The sequence below is a fragment of the Dermacentor variabilis genome, chromosome 9 (assembly GCF_050947875.1).
Source record: "Dermacentor variabilis isolate Ectoservices chromosome 9, ASM5094787v1, whole genome shotgun sequence".
In the NCBI taxonomy this organism is placed as follows: domain Eukaryota; kingdom Metazoa; phylum Arthropoda; class Arachnida; order Ixodida; family Ixodidae; genus Dermacentor; species Dermacentor variabilis.
Genome location: NC_134576.1, coordinates 141817081 through 141834884, shown reverse-complemented (window position 1 = coordinate 141834884; position 17804 = coordinate 141817081). Strand labels below are relative to the sequence as shown.

General features: G+C 40.9%; 1 protein-coding gene across 1 annotated transcript in view; it reads right to left on the bottom strand.

Annotated features, from left to right (window-relative positions):
- Positions 1-17804, bottom strand: part of CtsK1 (C1 family peptidase 26-29-p) — a 30335-nt gene that overhangs the window by 7623 nt on the left and 4908 nt on the right. The window contains exons 3-7 of the mRNA XM_075669752.1: positions 14485-14681; positions 12094-12379; positions 8376-8568; positions 4689-4882; positions 3267-3358 (exon numbers count right to left, since the gene is read on the bottom strand). Of these exons, the coding sequence (XP_075525867.1) occupies positions 3267-3358; positions 4689-4882; positions 8376-8568; positions 12094-12379; positions 14485-14681 (962 nt within the window). The remainder of the gene's footprint in view (positions 1-3266; positions 3359-4688; positions 4883-8375; positions 8569-12093; positions 12380-14484; positions 14682-17804) is intronic.

Here is a 17804-nt window from a genome sequence, read left to right as displayed (position 1 = left end):
GCAATGGCGACCAAATTGTGAAGACAGGTTTTTTGGCAGCCTAAATGTCTACCAGCAAACACATGGCATATGTTTCAGGTGTAACTTAGAAATGGGCATTGCCGAATGTCATTGTACCTATTCTTAGCAAGGATTGACTTAATGGTAATGGTGTGCGAATACAAATACTTAGCTTTGAATATCGAACTGAATATCAAATAATGATATGCACATGGATTTACTATTAGACAATTTTGGTTATTTTACCATGTTGGAGCATGGAAACTACAGTCGAACCCACTTGTAACGATACTAGTTTTAACAATATATTGGCTATAACAATGAGAAGCTGCTGCACCGTCAACTTTTCTATGTTGAAATAACCCGCTTACTACAACGTCCCCATGCCGCATTATCAGTTACTATAATGATGAAGTTTGGCTGCTGAGTGAGCGTACCGAAAGGTAATGAAGTGCAAAGTCCTCGAAAAGAAAAGAGAAATTCGAGTCACTGCTGCCATTTGCTGGCGACATCTTTTTTTTTCTTTTGTCAAAATTTGGACTGCCAAGTTAGGGGGAGCGGCCCTTACACGAGCGCGACCCTTAGTTGAGTGTATACGGTAAGTTATCAAGCAGTTAAACGAAAAGATTGCGTACTTGACTCATATTAACTTGAAAACTATTATTCCCGCAGGCTGTTTGTTCTTGCCAACCTGTGCCTCACTAATACAGCATCAAAGGCCCATAAACTCGGAGACAGTTGACGCTGTGCCAGTGCCAGCCAGTCATGGCATTTGCTCTTAAGCAATAAGCTCATGACTGGCACTGCAAAAGTAAGAAATGAGAAAGGCAAAAGCTGCATTCATACCCAACTAACATGAAGCCGTGCTGTACTATTTGCTTCGTTGCTTAGAAAAGAACTGCAAGAACATTGTCTTTTCTTTTTCTTATGTTTTGTGCCACATGCAAGCAGGAATTCTGCAGCACAGCCTGTGCAGCAAGCCCCCTCTGTTGTTTTTCTTGAAGGAGCCCTGAACCAACCTTCAGGCTTGGTGAAATAACATAGTCCCCGGGTAGCATATGCTGCTGTGAACATCTCAGCCAAGTTTTGCTGTTGTACACGGTGCGTGGAGCTCGCAAGTGTATAGCGAAGTCACCTTTCTCTCAAACGCTCTCTTTTCAAATAGAAGCCTGCCTCCTTACCCTCTTAAGGAGGCAGGTGTATGATTTATTGCATAATAAAGCAGATTCCCATACACAACTGCTATTGGTAGCTGTGGTCAGCTACATAGCATCGATACCACGACATTGCCACCGCGAGTCCACTGGCTAAGCACACTACAACTCGCTAAGGACAACTGCGTTTGGCTTATGTTTAGCGCTTCGTAGGCCCAAAAATCAGAAGCCATGGCATCTACGTTAACATCCAAAATAAAATTTGAACTTCACACCATCGTGATAGAAGACGGAGTATTGTGGGGACGCCCCACTGCGCCATAGCCTTCACGGTGCAAGGCATTGAGGAAGGAACAGGAGCACAGTGGAGGCAGTGTTTGATTGCCAATAACTCCGCTTCTGCTGAAGCATTGAAGTACTTTTTGCAGGAAAGTATTTCTCAAATAGCCTATCTGCACTTAAAATGCCTTTCTCCATTTCGATAAAAGTGGTTCAGGGCCCCTTTAAGTATGAGACATTTGACCAACTCACTGTTGTCGAGGTACTGCACTTACAAGACTATGGCACAACCATCAATGTAATGCAAAGTATACGAGATTATACCTTCAGGAAGAAAGGAGAGGGCACCTTCGATTGCATGAAAAAAGAATGTTTTGATTATAACTCCAAATAAACATGCGTAATGCATCCATACTCGTTTAGAATAGTACCTTCGAGCATACCTCGATGCGCGGAGGCATCATGATAATGCTTATAGCGGAACTCCCATCGCCTGCGAGATCTGAAAAAGTCCTGGGTCTTGCTCGAGTGCGTACTGCGGTAGCGGACCGGCCATCACTTTATCCCGAAATGTTGCAACAGGCATGTGATACACCCCACGGAGGCGCGACATGGGCATGCGGCGGAGAGCTGGCATATTTTCCTGGTGAAGCCACATGGATAGGCATTGTTGCTGAGGATTGGCCCACTGAATCTATATTCCTGGCAAGAGAATCCTTATTGCATTTGCATTCTTTCACACAGTCGACCCTGTCCCATTTCATTGCGTTCTAGGTGCACCCTCGCTCTATGCAACTGGTGTTCCTTGCTACTGAGAAGTTGGCTTTCCCGAGAAATTTCACCAGCAGCACGAAATCGTCGTAAAATTCAGCACAAAAGACATATCCTTAGATTAGATAGATACAAAAGCTAAGAACCGTATTGGTTCCCGCATGGCCCGAAATATGTTATATTTGTTTCAAATATTCGTGTCCAACCGAATATTCAAAAATTTTGAATAACTTTTGAATCGAATATGAATATTAAAATATAATGTTCGATGGTGTTCAAAATTTTTGAATATTCATGCACCCCTATTTACTGGCTACTTGGTTCATGATTACATGTGAGAAACAGCATGCTGTGCGCCTTCTTATTTTGTCCTGTCTGCTAGAGTTTCTTTTTCCTTTTTTTTCCCCGTGCACCAATTCTGTTATTGCTACAACAGCATACCAAAACGGGCGTGAATGAAAGCAAGTAGACAGATGCAACACTGGCATTGATAAGTATTTTTGCTGCCACACACATGCTGCACACTGTGCATTTTGCACATTGTGAATGTATTTAGATCAGTGACAGCTAAGCAATAACCAAGCCACGTTTCATGATATATACTCTCCCTCTCTACGACAACTCAAGTAGCCTGTAAGGTATAAAATGAAAAACCACAGTTATTGCTATCATTCAGTTACAAGAATAGAAGGCACGCTGACACACTTATCAGAACCCTATCAAACCTTGCCTGTTTTTCTCAATCTGCCACATGGTCCTCTCCCTGAATCTACTCAGAGCAGTGTTTACTTCAAACTTAAAGTATGACCTAGGACGCTACCAAAAGGAACATGGTAAGCAACTTTGAACCACTCACTACACATACAACAAGAAAAGTGGTACTTATTTCAGGGCTAAACTTAAAGTTCATGCCATCTGTTTCGCGAGGTACACCTACCGCAATCATCTTCGACATCCAGAGACAAAGCACTGAAATGAGTTTGCCATAGGCAACACATTTTGGAACAGTACTTTTGAACAAGCACGGCATGCTTAGAAAGAATATCTGTGGCAAGGACTCACCTTTCTGAAGTATGCACCTTCCAGTTCGCCTACTGTTCCGAAACTCCAGCAGGACCCACAGACAGCCTGGTCCTTCACTGGTGTCACGGCTCCTGCAAGTGCACAGAAGATGAATTCCAAATCAGCCACATGTTTAATGATTGCCTTGTTTACAGACCTTCAGCCATATCAGGGTTACTATGATGTTTAAGGGTACTCGAGTTTTAAGGGTACTTGAGTTTAGGCTGTGATCAGTGCATGATTGAAAAGGGCTCCTTATAAATTTAAAGATGTGGGGTTCATTACCATGCACACAAAGCATGGTACAAGAGTTTTTACAACCAACCTCCATCAGAATGTGGTCAGCACCATCAAGAATCAAACCTGCAACCCCGTACTCTGCAGCAAAACACTATAGCCACTGAGCCAGCGCAGCAGGTTAATCATAAATAAAGGACAGATAAAGGAAACAAGATAAAGACAGTGGAAACACTGGATTAAGCAGATGGATATTCAAAGAAAAAAAAAGATGAGCACAGTGTACAAGATGGACAAATTTGATGAGAAACACATCAGCTGCATTCAAGATAGCTAGTTGTACTTGTTCTTGCACCTACATCAAGAAAGTACAAAAGGGGCAGAGTCTTTGACCGTGACTTAGTACAACAACCTCAAACCTGAACCTTATTAGCAAGCGAACTTGGACGCAGCTCCAATGAAAAATCGGCTCTGCAGTAATCCTTGCTTGAACAGCAAGTGGGTGTTCCCTTCATAGTGGGTTAGCCTAGCTCGACCTTTGGTAAGTTAAACATGGGCAAGAGCTCCTAAACAAGAACAAGCTTCAATTTGCTTCAACCACAATCATGTGCTCTGTCAACATCTGCCAAACAATCCTTTGCCAGGTGTGGAGTGCAGACTGCTTTTGTAACATTATCGTGGGGGAGTCACCAGTGATGTGTGCCTCTGCATTTGCATTAAATTAATTAAACTAAATTGTGAGGTTTAATATTCTAAAACTGCAGAGCAGGTTATGAGGGACATCGCAATGGGAGGCTCACAATTAATTTTGACCACCTGAGGTTCTTTAATGTGCACTTAAAGCAATGAATAAGCATTTTTGCATTTCACGCTTATCGAAATGTGGACACTACAGCCTGGAGTCGAAACCGTCAGCTTGTGCTCAACAGCACAATGCCACGGCCACTGAGCCACCGCGTAAGTTGTGTTCTGTGCTACATTCGTGTGTAGAATGGGCATGTGGTATGGATTTCTGCACCTTTCAAGCATATGCACACTGTACAAAGAACGAGTAAAGGGACAGACTCCAGTTCACGTACTTTCTCACGGTAGAGAAACAGTAGCTGCTACACAAAATTATGAAGACAGAGATGACAAAAAGTGCTGCTCTCTTGTCTTTGTTGCTTCTATTTTTTTCCTACTAACCGTAAAGCCTCCAGTCTACTTGGTCAGGCAACTTGGCAGTGAACTTGTGCCTGGGGAATGGCTCAGCCTTGGAAGAGCCGTCCTTGGACTGAAGGCGTCCACGGAGCACACTGATCTCCTGTGGCGTACGATCGGCCAGGTGGTTCACGGCAAGGCTGTACCCCAGGTTGGCACGGTTTGTTGAGTCAATGAACCTGTGAAGGGGGACGACATGCTTTTATACAGCGTGAAGGCCATTGCTGAGGACCTATCTCACAACTTTGGACCTGAAAACACTTTACAAGTTGTCACGAATGTAAAAGTTACGTCTGGACAAGCTAGCCAATTGGCATGTAACTTGGCATTTATCAGAGGAACATATGACAGTGCTAAAATAAAGCAAGAATTTTCAGCAAAGGTCTTGGAAGCTAGGAAATATTTTGTAAGTGAGTACACTAATGCAGCCAAACGAGGCAGCACTGCAGCAGGAAGGCAACTGAATAATTAGGTTCAGAATTTTCTGTAAAGTAGGAAAATATTCTGAATTTTCTACCTACGTTGCCTAACTGTGAATCTCATTGTCTCATTCTTTGAATCCGAAACATGCATTCTGAGATGGCTTTGCATAATGAATACAGTAAGCATAAAAAATTCTTTAGGAAATGTTTCACTCAACTACACACTGTACGTGAGAGCATAAAGAATATAATAACATTCAGTGCACACCTTTGCAACTAAGAGTATGTCAAAATAAGACCATTGTTACAATTTACAAGAATTCATTTTTGCAATAATAGTTGTTTATGCTGTGCTTCACCATTTCTTAAAGTTCTTGTAAAAGTTAAAAATAAACATGTTTAACATTCCTTTGCAAAAGTGTTCTTGAAATGAATTATAGAGGCATTAACAAATGCAGACTCGCATATGCTTTCAGTTTTGACTGCAACAGCCATGGAATTTGAGGAGAAGACTACAAATTAAAAACTAAGAAATGCTCTAAAGTTTGAGGAAAGCTAGTAATACTGAGCAGCTAAATTTTGCCAGATATGAAGCAACAACAGTGGCATTTGACACTACAAAACAATTCTGATGCTAGTTCAAGCAGCCTATTCAGCTGTGAAGCAATGAACCAGCTAAGGTTTAGGTAGTGACTACAATGACGGGGCCCGTCACTTTAACAACAACACTGTAGTGACGGGGCCATCACTATAACAATGTCGGTATTGGGGGCGAGCATAGAGTTTCATACAACTATGGGGGCGAGGACTTACGAAGTCACCATCGCTCGGAACCGCCTCACTTGCGTAGTCTGAGGGACAACGCGATGCACTCCGCATAGGTTTTGCTATCGGCGCTAAATAAAGATACTACGCGGGAGCCCTCCTGGTCATTTTTGCAAGTACTCTTGAAATGACGGAAGTATTTTACCTTTAAAATAATAATCTTGGAGAAACAAAAAGTACAGAATGCTTTACAGATGCTATCTCTTTACCTACTGCGTGCAGTAAGCTGGGACACTGCGCGCGATCACCGCAATTGATTACCCCCAACCAGTTTCTTGCATGAAAGGTGGCAATCGCTGAGAGAAAACTATGTGAAATATGTTCTTATAGTGAGCTGTATGTGTAACCAAATGGAGCAAAGCAGAATGAAGCTTCAATGCAGTGATCGCACGGGTTCACGCTGACCGACTGCGCGTCTGCATGTATGTCCGCACACAATGTTTCGCTTTCGCTGTGAGCACGTTTTCGCACTGTACCGTGAGCTTTATGCCGCAGTACATGAGAATTTGACAGTACACAAGCAACCACTGTTACATAGACACTATCAGAGCTGTTCAAAAATAATTTCGTTACAGCCAGGCTTCGACGCCTTGTGGTGTGCCATCACGAGTGTTTTCTTTTTCTTTTCTTCTAAAATCTCGGAAGCTTCAATGTAATTATTTCTAAAGTTGCATCGCACTGTATGCTTATCGGTCTTCTAAGCGAGCAATTATCGGCTGCTTCTTTTTCTTAATCCAGTACAATATTCATTGTCAGGTGCTACACAAGCATGAACATATGCCATGCCTTTTTTTAATGTGCTTTTTACTGTTCCCTTTCCATTTTAGTGAACTTTCTTTCTCTCTTTCTTTATTATTATCACCATAGGTGTTACAGTGCATACACAAAACACTGCTGGACCCAATAGTCGCAGGCTAGGTCTGGATATGCGAAATATAATAGATATTCATTATAAGCATAGGGGGATCAATACAAGGGATGAATGCAGCACATTAGCACGTTAAAAACAGAAAAAAAAAGTAATTTTTTTACGACATGCATAGAAATGATCACCAGTTACATAAATTATCAAACCGCAAACAACAGAACGCCAAGCAAGAATACAGGCACAAAATCAGTGGTTTATAGCTAATAAATAGTGCTTTGCCGAAATTTTGTGTTTCTTATTTTGGAGGCTATGTTGTTCCATGTCTTAACTCAAACACATTCAAGTGTCTTTTGCCATATACATTATGTACAGGAGGCAGGTTGAAATTTCCAGTGGCAGTACTTCTGGTATGATGATGAAAAATATATGGACACAGGGAAAGGATGATTACATTTCACAACACTGTTTACATAGCTAGCTGTTTTGTGCTCACGCATAAGATCGAATGGCAATATGTTTAGTTGACTGAACAGTGGCCTGCTGGGTGTATCGGTTCTCAAGTGCATCATGAATCTTAATGCCCGCTTTTGTATAACCAAATGGAGCATAACAGGGTGAAGCTTCAATGCAGCCGTGCCCCGTCACTGCAGTGTAGATGTTAAAGTGCCGGGCCCCGTCATTGCAGTGCTGATGTCAAAGTGCAGGGGGCTCCACTGTAGTCACTACTCAAAGTCTACGTGAAATTTCTACCAATAAGGACAATAGAAAATACCTCGTGCTGAAAAATATGTGGTCCTTTTTTTTGCTTCTCACAGCTCTTACTTGCATAGTAAACTGGATATTAATTACCATCTTGTACTGGAATGTTCATTTCAACAAACAATACAAGCATGAAATTTTTTCTCTACATTGACCGTAGACATCAGAACATTCAACAGTACAGCACTATCTGCAGTACCTTCACAACAATAACTGCAGTCTAATGGTTTGAGCTTCCGTCCTTTCAATTTGATTCAACTGCAGTTAGTTGACTTCTATACAGGGACAGTTAGGTCATTGGGAGGCTTGACCATGGCTGGTCAAGGCTGTTCAAGGGTATGTGGCTGGTCAAAGGCAGTTGTGGATAGTGTTTGTGCAATCAATACATCACACAAAAAGCAAGTGAAGTTAGCTGATATGTTCATTTTTTTATATGTTCATAAAGTTTGTAAGCGTTTCACGTTTGGCACACCAGGGGACACGCAGTGTCGGCAACAGAGTATTGGCAAGGTAAAAGTGATGAACTTGATGGCATTCGCCACCACCCTGTTTTAAATGGGACGCTCATAACATCCATCTGACATCCAACCACACATCCACTTTTTCTTAGTTTCTTGCAGCACTAAAGGAAGAGACCGAGAGGAAGAAAATCTCAGTGACATAAGCCTACACCTCCATTACAATCATATCACTCTACCACAACAGCATCCTTTCGAGTCAGGATTAACAGCTATCACAGTAGAACATGTCCCAACGGTGCCAAGCCTAAAGGGAAAGACACCCGAGATAAAGACAAACCTAAGGTTCTGGCGGAAAATGTCAAGACGTCTGTTGTACTCCATGTCATGCTCGTAAGTGCGTTTGTGCGTCTCCTTGAAGTCTTCGAATGAGTGCTTCGTGTGACCATCATGGTTCCCTAGGAACTCAGCCATTGGGTTGTGCAAAGCCAGTCGCTCAGCACCTGGGCCTGGAAAACTGCGGCACGTGCCATCTGCAGAGACAGAGACAGATGCCTAGTCTTTGACAAACATTGAGTAGTTGGGGGCGTATTTTGGGTGAGCACATTTAGAGACCATACAATCAAGCACCTTTATAACAAAGTGCTTGGGGCCTCATAAATCATTCGTTAAACAAGTCACTTTGTTGTAGAGGCATTCGACTATAAAGGCAAATGAAAGTGGCAGATTAGTGCTGATGAGGATATTTCAAATTGCAAAAATTTTGAATCAGGGTGGCAACAAACAGTCGATTAACATGTGTGAGCTACTACTTGTATGTTACCGTATCTTAATCTAGCACTCCACCTATTACTGCTTTATTTCATAAATTACCAGAGTTTCTGGAAAGTGAATGCACCTTGAGATTCTGACTTGGTGACTATCTTGGTACTCCGTTCCAAGCTGTTCAAAGTGCTATCCTTAAAAAGAAAATGAAGCTTTCAAAGGTGAGGAAGTTATGTAAACATAAGACAGGTCTGGCATTATGTAAACATAAGAAAGGTCTGGTATTGTCACTGCGAAGTTATGGGACTAACTCCTGATTATATATAATACCCTCCTTATAACTAACAAATAGCAGTCAACAACAGAAAGTTAGTTACGCTGCATTTCAGTGTGAAGGAGAGTACATTTTGTCAAGTTTGTTCAGTTTTCCTACAGAACACCACTCCCATGCTACAGGGTAACTTTTCACAATGCTCTGTTTGTACTTGCTGCAGTAGTACAGTACCTCACCTGCCCTGTGACTCAAAGCAGAGTTGTCAGAGCATTAAATTTGAAATAACTGAAGCAGTGTAGGTGTTCTGCAGGGTCCTTCACAAGGTATAAGGCCAATTGTATCAAATGCTGAAAGTTGGGTTAGTTGGCCACAAGTTTTACCCATTTAAATAGACAGGACGAAGTGGGTGCAATTTAGAAACGAAAGAAGTGGACACCACAAAGTGCTCATTTTGTCTCTCTTCTCTCTGTCATGTCCAGTTGCTCTGGGGGTAAGCATGCCTCAAAGCACAAAATTGATATGGGCCATGTTTGTACTCATGTTATTTTTCAGGTCCATGTACCCATGTCCTTACACTGTTATGTTCTGCGTGCCATTTATGCACTACTATAATATTTACCTTAAGAGAAAGCTTTAGCTCGGGTGCACCTATCTAAATACGTGTAAAAGGATCATTCGTTTTTCTCGTCAACCACTGCACCAAATTTGATGAGGTTTGTTGCATTTAAAAGAAAAACTTATAGTCTAGTGACTGTTGGTTTCGAATTGTTGATTTAGGTTGTCAATGTTTTTTTTTGTTGGTAAAAATCACAAATATTCAGAAAACAAAACTATCAAGTTTACAACTCTGTAACTCAGCAATGGAATATGATATTACAGTTATGTGAATTCCATGTAATAGTACATCTAAAGCGGACAAAACTGATATGTTACACATGAACCTCAAAAAATTTAGTAATATGGAAATACAGCTTTTGCAAAACCCTTGTACACAACGTAGCAAGTTCATGTAAGATAGAAAATGACGTACCAAATTTGTCCGCTTTCAATGATCTAGTGGATGCCATTTACAGAAGCACAATATCTGTTTTTGATGCACAGTTGTTAATATGTAAACTTCGTGCTTCTATTTTTTTCTCCAATTTTTTTTAAACTTATGAATTTTTGAAAATCTTTTTAAGAGAATTCAGGCTCTAAATCGAAATTTTGCTTTCAACAGTCACTAAAATTTAACTGTCTCTTTCATATGCAAGAAATTTCATTAAAATCGGTCCAGGGGCTACCTCAGGAAAACGTTTTTGCATTTTACATGTATTTGAATAGGCAGAGTCGGAGTTGGGCCCGAGCTAAAGCTTACTTTAAAGGGGCCCTGAAACACTTTTCTAACTAGTTAAAGAATAGCCTCAATATTAAAGTATGTTGTCTCATGAATCTCATGCGGCAAATATTTTCTTATCCTTCAACTATAAGTGGAGTTATTGCACCGACACCCTGCTTTCTCTCTCTTTTCGTCTGTGCTGGCGCACTGGAAGTTACGCAGCAGAGAAGCCAACAAGGCAAAGCCCTGGCCAAAAGTTCAGTGTCTTGGCTGTGAAAGTACTCATCGTAGCACCGTGCGGCTGAAGTGGTAGACTATGCTACGCAGGACGCCACTGCCATCTCGGAAGCCACTCGCAGCAGACACAGCTACACACAGTGCAAAGATGAAATCATTCTTGTCGTTTTGAGATAGCAGACATATATATTTTTCATTTGTGTAACTCAAAATCAGCAATTATGTATTACTGAGAATGTTCTCACGATCATCAAATCAGCCAATTGCATTAGTGGTCCAACTGCTTTCCATGACGCTGCATGAAGACATTGTGTATGCAAGAGCAAGTGACTGTTTGCTGCCTTTTACATGAGATTGTAAATTCCCTGCTGCATGCAGTGCAATAATATATGGCTCACATGTTTGCATGAGCCTCGTTAACAGATCGGCAATGTTTTTTTACTATGTTCAAGAAGTGTTTCAGGGCCCTTTTAAGGGTGCTATGTTAATTAGTCCATCACTCCACATTTTAGTCAGTATGTATAAAAAACTCTTGCTCCCCTGTAATTTGACCCTTCCATCCTACCATTTAGTCAGTGATTTAGAATATGACTTCAAACTGGTTGTTCAGCACAATGGTTAAAGCTGAACATAAGAAGAAAGTGACCTTTAAATAACAAGTCAATCATGAAGTATGCAGTCATTATCCTTTGTTTTGATCTGAGCTTGTGTTTATGTGATACTTGTGCAAATTTTCAGTACAAGCACTTTCATTATAGCATTCATAGCATTCATTGTCCTAGTTCTTCTAGTTCCTGTGGTTTGCATGCCTGCCTTTAAATAGCATGAGTCTCAACAAACTTGCTCAGATTTTCGTTGTTATAAGATTCATTATGGCTGCACTTAAAGAGCAAAAGGTTTATGCCAGCCCAAGATGCTGAGTGCAAAGCAATGGTATCTGAACATGTGCATAAAAGTAGTTGATAAGAATCTCCAGCTACAGTATCATTGTGTGGGAATTCACATGCATGGCACAGTGCTTCATATCTATACAGCATGGAACAAGTGCACTGTAAAAGCAGAATGCTTGTCAACTAAACCCTCTCTTACACCCTGTTGCAATCATTACCATGCCTGGAGGTCTGACCGGCTCCACTAGTTTCCAAACTTCCATTGTTTTTACTACAACCAAAGCAAGAAAATTGACACGTAGCTTGATTTTATTATTCAAAGGGGGCTGAACAACTACAGCACCAAAGTATGCATCAGACATTCACTGTAACCTCATCGTAAGTTTTTTGCAAGGCTGTGGAAGAGAAATGTAAGAGCCAAGAAAAACATAACCAGATAGGCAGCTTAGACTCTCTAGGCACTAGGATCATGCGAATGCAATGTAGTCACCAGGAAAATGCAAATGCATCAATGCAGACCTACTGTATTTACACTGAATTTTACTCCGCACACTCAGAGCTGCTATGTACTCACTGAATAGGTTAGTGATGTCGAACACGCTGGGTGGCACGGGGTCCCGGGAGTACCCATAGTAGAGAACCTCGTACTTGTCAAAGTGGGAGCCAAGCAAGGTGTTGTAGCCACGCATCAGGTAACGCCGCGGCACGGCACGACCCTCAGGGTCTCGCGACACCCAGAGCGTGTACTTGCTCACGCGGTCCTGGGTGGGCACAGTCAGCTGGAACCGCTCACAGTGCCTCTTGCCTTGATGGGCGAGCAGCTCGTCGTTGCCGAACCAGCACGACTCCTTGCGCACAAACTGCAAAAAGGGCAGGACAGCGCATGTTGTGAAAACTGCGTGTTGCTGGCTTTCTAAAAGGCCACTAAAGATAAATACCAAGTAAAATTACAGCAAACTCCTATTAAGATGAACCAGGCTAAGCTGAATTTTCAAATGTGCCCCACATACAGTAGGTATATGAGAAACAGCCTTGTGAAGGTCTTTTAATATGTGAATTATTTATGGGCCAATTAAACTTTAATATGTTTGATTGATTTACCATAGACCCAATGCAAAAAAAAAGAGATTCAGTTGAACACGAACCACCCTTTCACTTAAGCCAAACTTACACAACTGCCACCAATGGCATTTGAACACAAGACAACATGATGCCCTGAATACATTGGTGTACTCCCTTTTTTTAAACAACTCGATGGAAATAAAGGAGTTTCCTCAAAGTTAGGTGAAGTGTGAACATTTCTGACAGCACCAGCACTAGAAAGCATAAATTACAAATGTTTTAAATAAGAGATCCCAAAGCAATGCCTTTAATCATGCTACTGCAATATAAATGTCTTTTTCTACAGGTGTCTTGGTTTTAGTATCTGGGCACCCCTAGAATGGGTGCCCCTACTTTCTTTTCTGTGGGTCACTCAAGAACTTCTGATAAGGCAAACAAATTTTCTTAGCCCCTTTAAACTTACTTTAATAATAGTCTACTGTAGGTTGACAGATTAGGCACCTTGAAGGGTAAACAGGTTCAATTTAGTGTGAGCAGAGGTTTGTATGCCAATAAATTATGCAAGCCAAAAGATAAGAGTCAGTGCAACCCTGAAGTCATCAAAGTAGCTTTATGCCGCAACAATCATTCTAGTAAAATGACTGGCCAAAAGAATCTGGAAGCACATCTGGAATGTTTAAGAGTGCAAATAGACGAAGGACACAACAAGTAGGTGACACAAACTCATCTTGTCATTCGTCTGTTTATGCTGTTAAACATTCACCATGATCCAAAACCAACTAGCCCACCAAAAAGCTATTAAAAAATCTTGAAGCTGGCAAATTAGTTCATCCTGAACAAAGTGTTTGGTGTAAAAGAGGCAAGGACATGAGGAATAACAGAAAAGCAAAACCATCGTGCACTTACAACTGAACTTTATTTGACTGAACCTGCCATGTATAGGTGCACCACATAACGACATTAAAGAACTTGGCTTACTTTTCCATAACTGAAAGTAATTTTGCATTGTACATGGATATATCGGTCACTATTTCCAAAGTTGAAATTCCCCTATAAAGCCTCACAACTAAGTCAACAAAGATCTACAAGCTGTATGTATTATTGCTCCTATGATGGTTTACAAACATGCAACAATATAAAGCAGTAGCAAACTTGTTTGAGCAATCGTTCCTTGGCTAGGGCCCAAAAGGTGCAGCAAAATGTTTCAAAGAGCACTGTTGCAGCACTGTACGGTGACCTGCATTTTTATCTTTGCATCTTTATAAAATGATTTTGAACTTATCACTACTTTGCTATTGCTCAAATTTCACAAAAAGATTGCATTTTGTGGTTCGGATCATTCAGTATAGCTCTTGGAACTGTTACTTGCCTGGTTTGTCAAATCAAACAATGCGAAGTGGCCTTTATCTGCGCCCATCACCATAGGTGATGGCCAAAAAATAGCGGCCATGACGTCGCTGGTTGCATTCTGAATACACTGCAGCAAAGCATGGCCTTCACAATTGTTGTCCATTACTCTGACATAACCGTCGCTGGGGTGTGCAACATACACACCGCAAGGGGCGCAGTTGAAGGCAACTTCACACTTTTTTTCTTGACATGCCAGGTAACTTACAGTGCCAAGCGCTGTGCTGAACAATCCAAACCACGATATGTGATCTTGCTGAAAATTTTTATCAAAACAAAGCAGCGATAAGAGCAAAATTTTTTTTCTATTCTTAAGGTAAAAGTACAGGTCATTGTATACATATCTTGTGATATAAGGGACACCCTTGTGAAGGCTTTTTAATATGTGAACTATTTATGGGCCAATTAAGATTTAAACCTCAGTAGTAGTACCCATGGCCTAACCACTTATTTAACAGTTTATCCTGATGACTTCAATGACAAATTGTGGACTCACTGTGAAGCCTGCAACATTTGGCAGCACATCTTGCAGGGGAACAGAGGCATTCTCAGTTCCATTAACCTGGAAGCAGGTGCGGACTGACTCCCACGTCTTGGGGTCTGGCATGTAGGCAATCTTGTAGTTGACGCCATAGGGGTATCCCTCTCCCCCCGATTCTGCACTCGGTGAAAGCTGTACTGTTTGGACTAGCCCTATGATGAAAATAAATAAAACGAAAAAGCATCATGTTCTGTTCATAACAGAGGATGTATATAAAATTCATATATTCGTATTCTCTTACTTATCCTGATTTTACCTGACAATACACCCCCATGGCACATTATTGACATTTCTGGAGAATGGAAAAATTATATTGTTTTAAAAACTGCAACTTAGTGTATCATCTAATTTTGCACCACCTTGTAGTCTGTAAGAATTATGAGTAGTAGTATTCATGGTTGTACATTACACTGAATCACAGCAGAAGTTTTTTCTTTTTTTTCAAGCCAGGGAAACAAGTACAGGTCAGAAAGTCTAAATAATGACAACCTTACACAGGTTAGTTCAACTAAGGACACAATTCGTTGCATAGTTTATGAGATGATGGTGTAGTCAAGGTGCTGAGTGTATTTACTGCTTTGTATTTAATGGTCTACTTTCTTGGTCAAAAATACCTATCAGCAATGCAATAGCTAGGTAGTCAGAAACAATTCACTTCAGCCTTTCTGAATGTCTTCAACAGCTGTCTAGCTATCAATCAGGTCAACGATTAATTTAAAAGTAGATACTGCAAGATTGTGATACCTCGAATTTCAGGTTAATTCAAACAAGCATTAAGATTTTTGTTCACCTGCTACATTGTGTTTTCAGTGCACTGTGAAGTCATTTAATTTTTTTTAATGTTAATCACAGATTTTGGTTGGTAAACTCTTTTCAGCTCTATATAGCAGGAGAAAGAGAAATTTATCCATGAGGTGACAGAGAAGTTTGCCGGAGGTTAGTTCCTTTAGCCTACTACTGAGTGCAAAGCACAAGAGCATGGCCAAAAACATGCTACTTGGAGCATATTAATAATGCATGAAGAGCCAAATGCGTTCATGTTAATATACAGGCTGTTGTGCATATTTAACCCTTTGAAGGTCAATGACGTAAATATACGGTGCTGCAAAAAAGTCCGAAATAGCCGATGCCGTATATTTACGGCGCTGTCTGTAGGTTTAAAACGCGCTCCAATTTTCTAACTTTTTCTTTTCTGGCATGTGCTGCCACTATGTGGGAATACAGGGAATTTTGTTCTCGTGCCTCCTTCTTGGTTTTCGTTGCATGGTTTGTTTTAGAGCTAGTTTGTTCCGGCGTCTATATACTACCGCTGACGCATTGGCGCGCGTGAGGGCGGGCGGCGGTCTGGGTTTTGTTCCGCGGGCGGTTGCGGCTTTTTGCGCTCGCAAAACTGATGGCTATATTATTACTAATTGCTCAAAGGGCAACCGCCTGTTTCTCGCTCGTTTAGTGGTCAAAGGGCTGCACATAGAAAGGATGGCGCCGTGCATGCGTTTTCTTTTGTTTTCTTTTTTTGGAGACTCGCGAAAACTAATTGCCTTTGGTTGGCGACAAGATGAAGATTAGCGAAAGTTTGTTACATGTCTTGCTTTTTTGACAGGCACACAACCACAGTTTTCTTGAGTGCGCTCACCTACGTAGTTCGATTACACTATGGACGTAAATATTAGTGTAAGAGCAGGAACATTTGACACTTGGGAAACATTTTCGTGTGTGCATTTTCTAAGCCTTATGTATAACAATGCATCAATGCAATGTATAACAATGCATCAAATTTTTAATTCTTATAAGTTTATTTCCATTCTTTATTGTTGTTATTCATGAATAAACATACATATATACCAATGCAAAATATTTTTTTTCTAACTTTACGGGCAGCCTAAAAAAATTACAGTAAATTTCTTTCAACATAGGTCCTTCAGAAGAATTGGAATCTGCAATAAAAAACTTGACCCTGGGCGGTCGAATATAGTGAAAAAAATCGACCCTCAAAGGCTTAAGGGTTGTGTTCATGGTGACCTAGCATGCATACCTGTTCACATAGCTGGTTTTCTTGTACACTATACATCATTTCAAACATCACCAGACCTTCTGCATGCCTGTTCATGTGAGCAGTCATAATTCTGTTCTGAAGAGTATTTTCCATTAATTTTCACTTCTGGTATTCCAAACAAGACTAATGAGCTACAGAAGTTTTAATTGACACACATTTACTGCAGTTATATGTTTTAAATAATTCGTCAGGCACAATAAAGAAAAGCCAATGACTTAGATACAAGAATAGTAACAATGCATATTTGATTCCATTATTAATATTCATAGATGGAGCCATGGTATGCTCAAGTGTGCAGATGTGTGGTTGCCGTCAACATACAAGCAACAGCTACATTACCTCCTATAATGTTTTAATACTTTTTATGTGTTTTTTTTTACCTAGATATATACTTCTAAATCAGCATGTGTGCTTCTAAAAATCATACTATCACAATTCATATGTTGGAGAATGTTTCACCAAAGAAATTAACAGACAGGAAATAGAACAAAATAAAAGCAGATGTCATTGATGTATGAGGGCGAATCAAAGTTTCTGCCCCCCCCCCCCCTTTTTTTCTTTTGCCAAATTACAGCTGTAAATGTGAGGCCAACATATTCATTCCCAGCGGTGGACCTTTCTTGGACCAGCCCAGCCTTATCTGCCGGTGCTCCGCAGCACGGCGCTGCTGTCAGTCGTTGAAGATGCGGTTGTGCTTCACACGTCCATGGCGTACAAGCAATGAAGTGTGATTTGTTTTCTATGGAGCAAGCGATGAACGCCCATCAAAATCTACAGGGAAACACAGCCCACGTATGGTGAAAGGTGTCTAACTTTGACAAGTGTCAGCTAGCGCTACTGAAAGTTTGCAAAAGGCCATGAAGCCAAGACAGCAGTCCAATGGTGGTTCCAAAGTCGGCCAAACGAATTCTACCACAGAGGCATCTCAAGTTTATGCTGTGATGGGACAAATGTGGAAATGATGGGACAAATGTGGACTATGTGGAAGAATTGTGTAAAGTATGTAGAATAGTAGGTTATATCTGTGATTACCTGTATGTACCTTATTTTCGCTAATAAAACATAGGGGCAAAGACTTTCTGATTTGCCCTTGTATAGTGATCCATTCAGTGACTATAAAGGGAGTAAAAAGTTGTCTGAACAGAAAGATGCTTTGTTCTTTGGGACTTACAGTGACCGCTTAGGAGAAACATTAAATCAGTTTAGAGTGATAAATTCAATT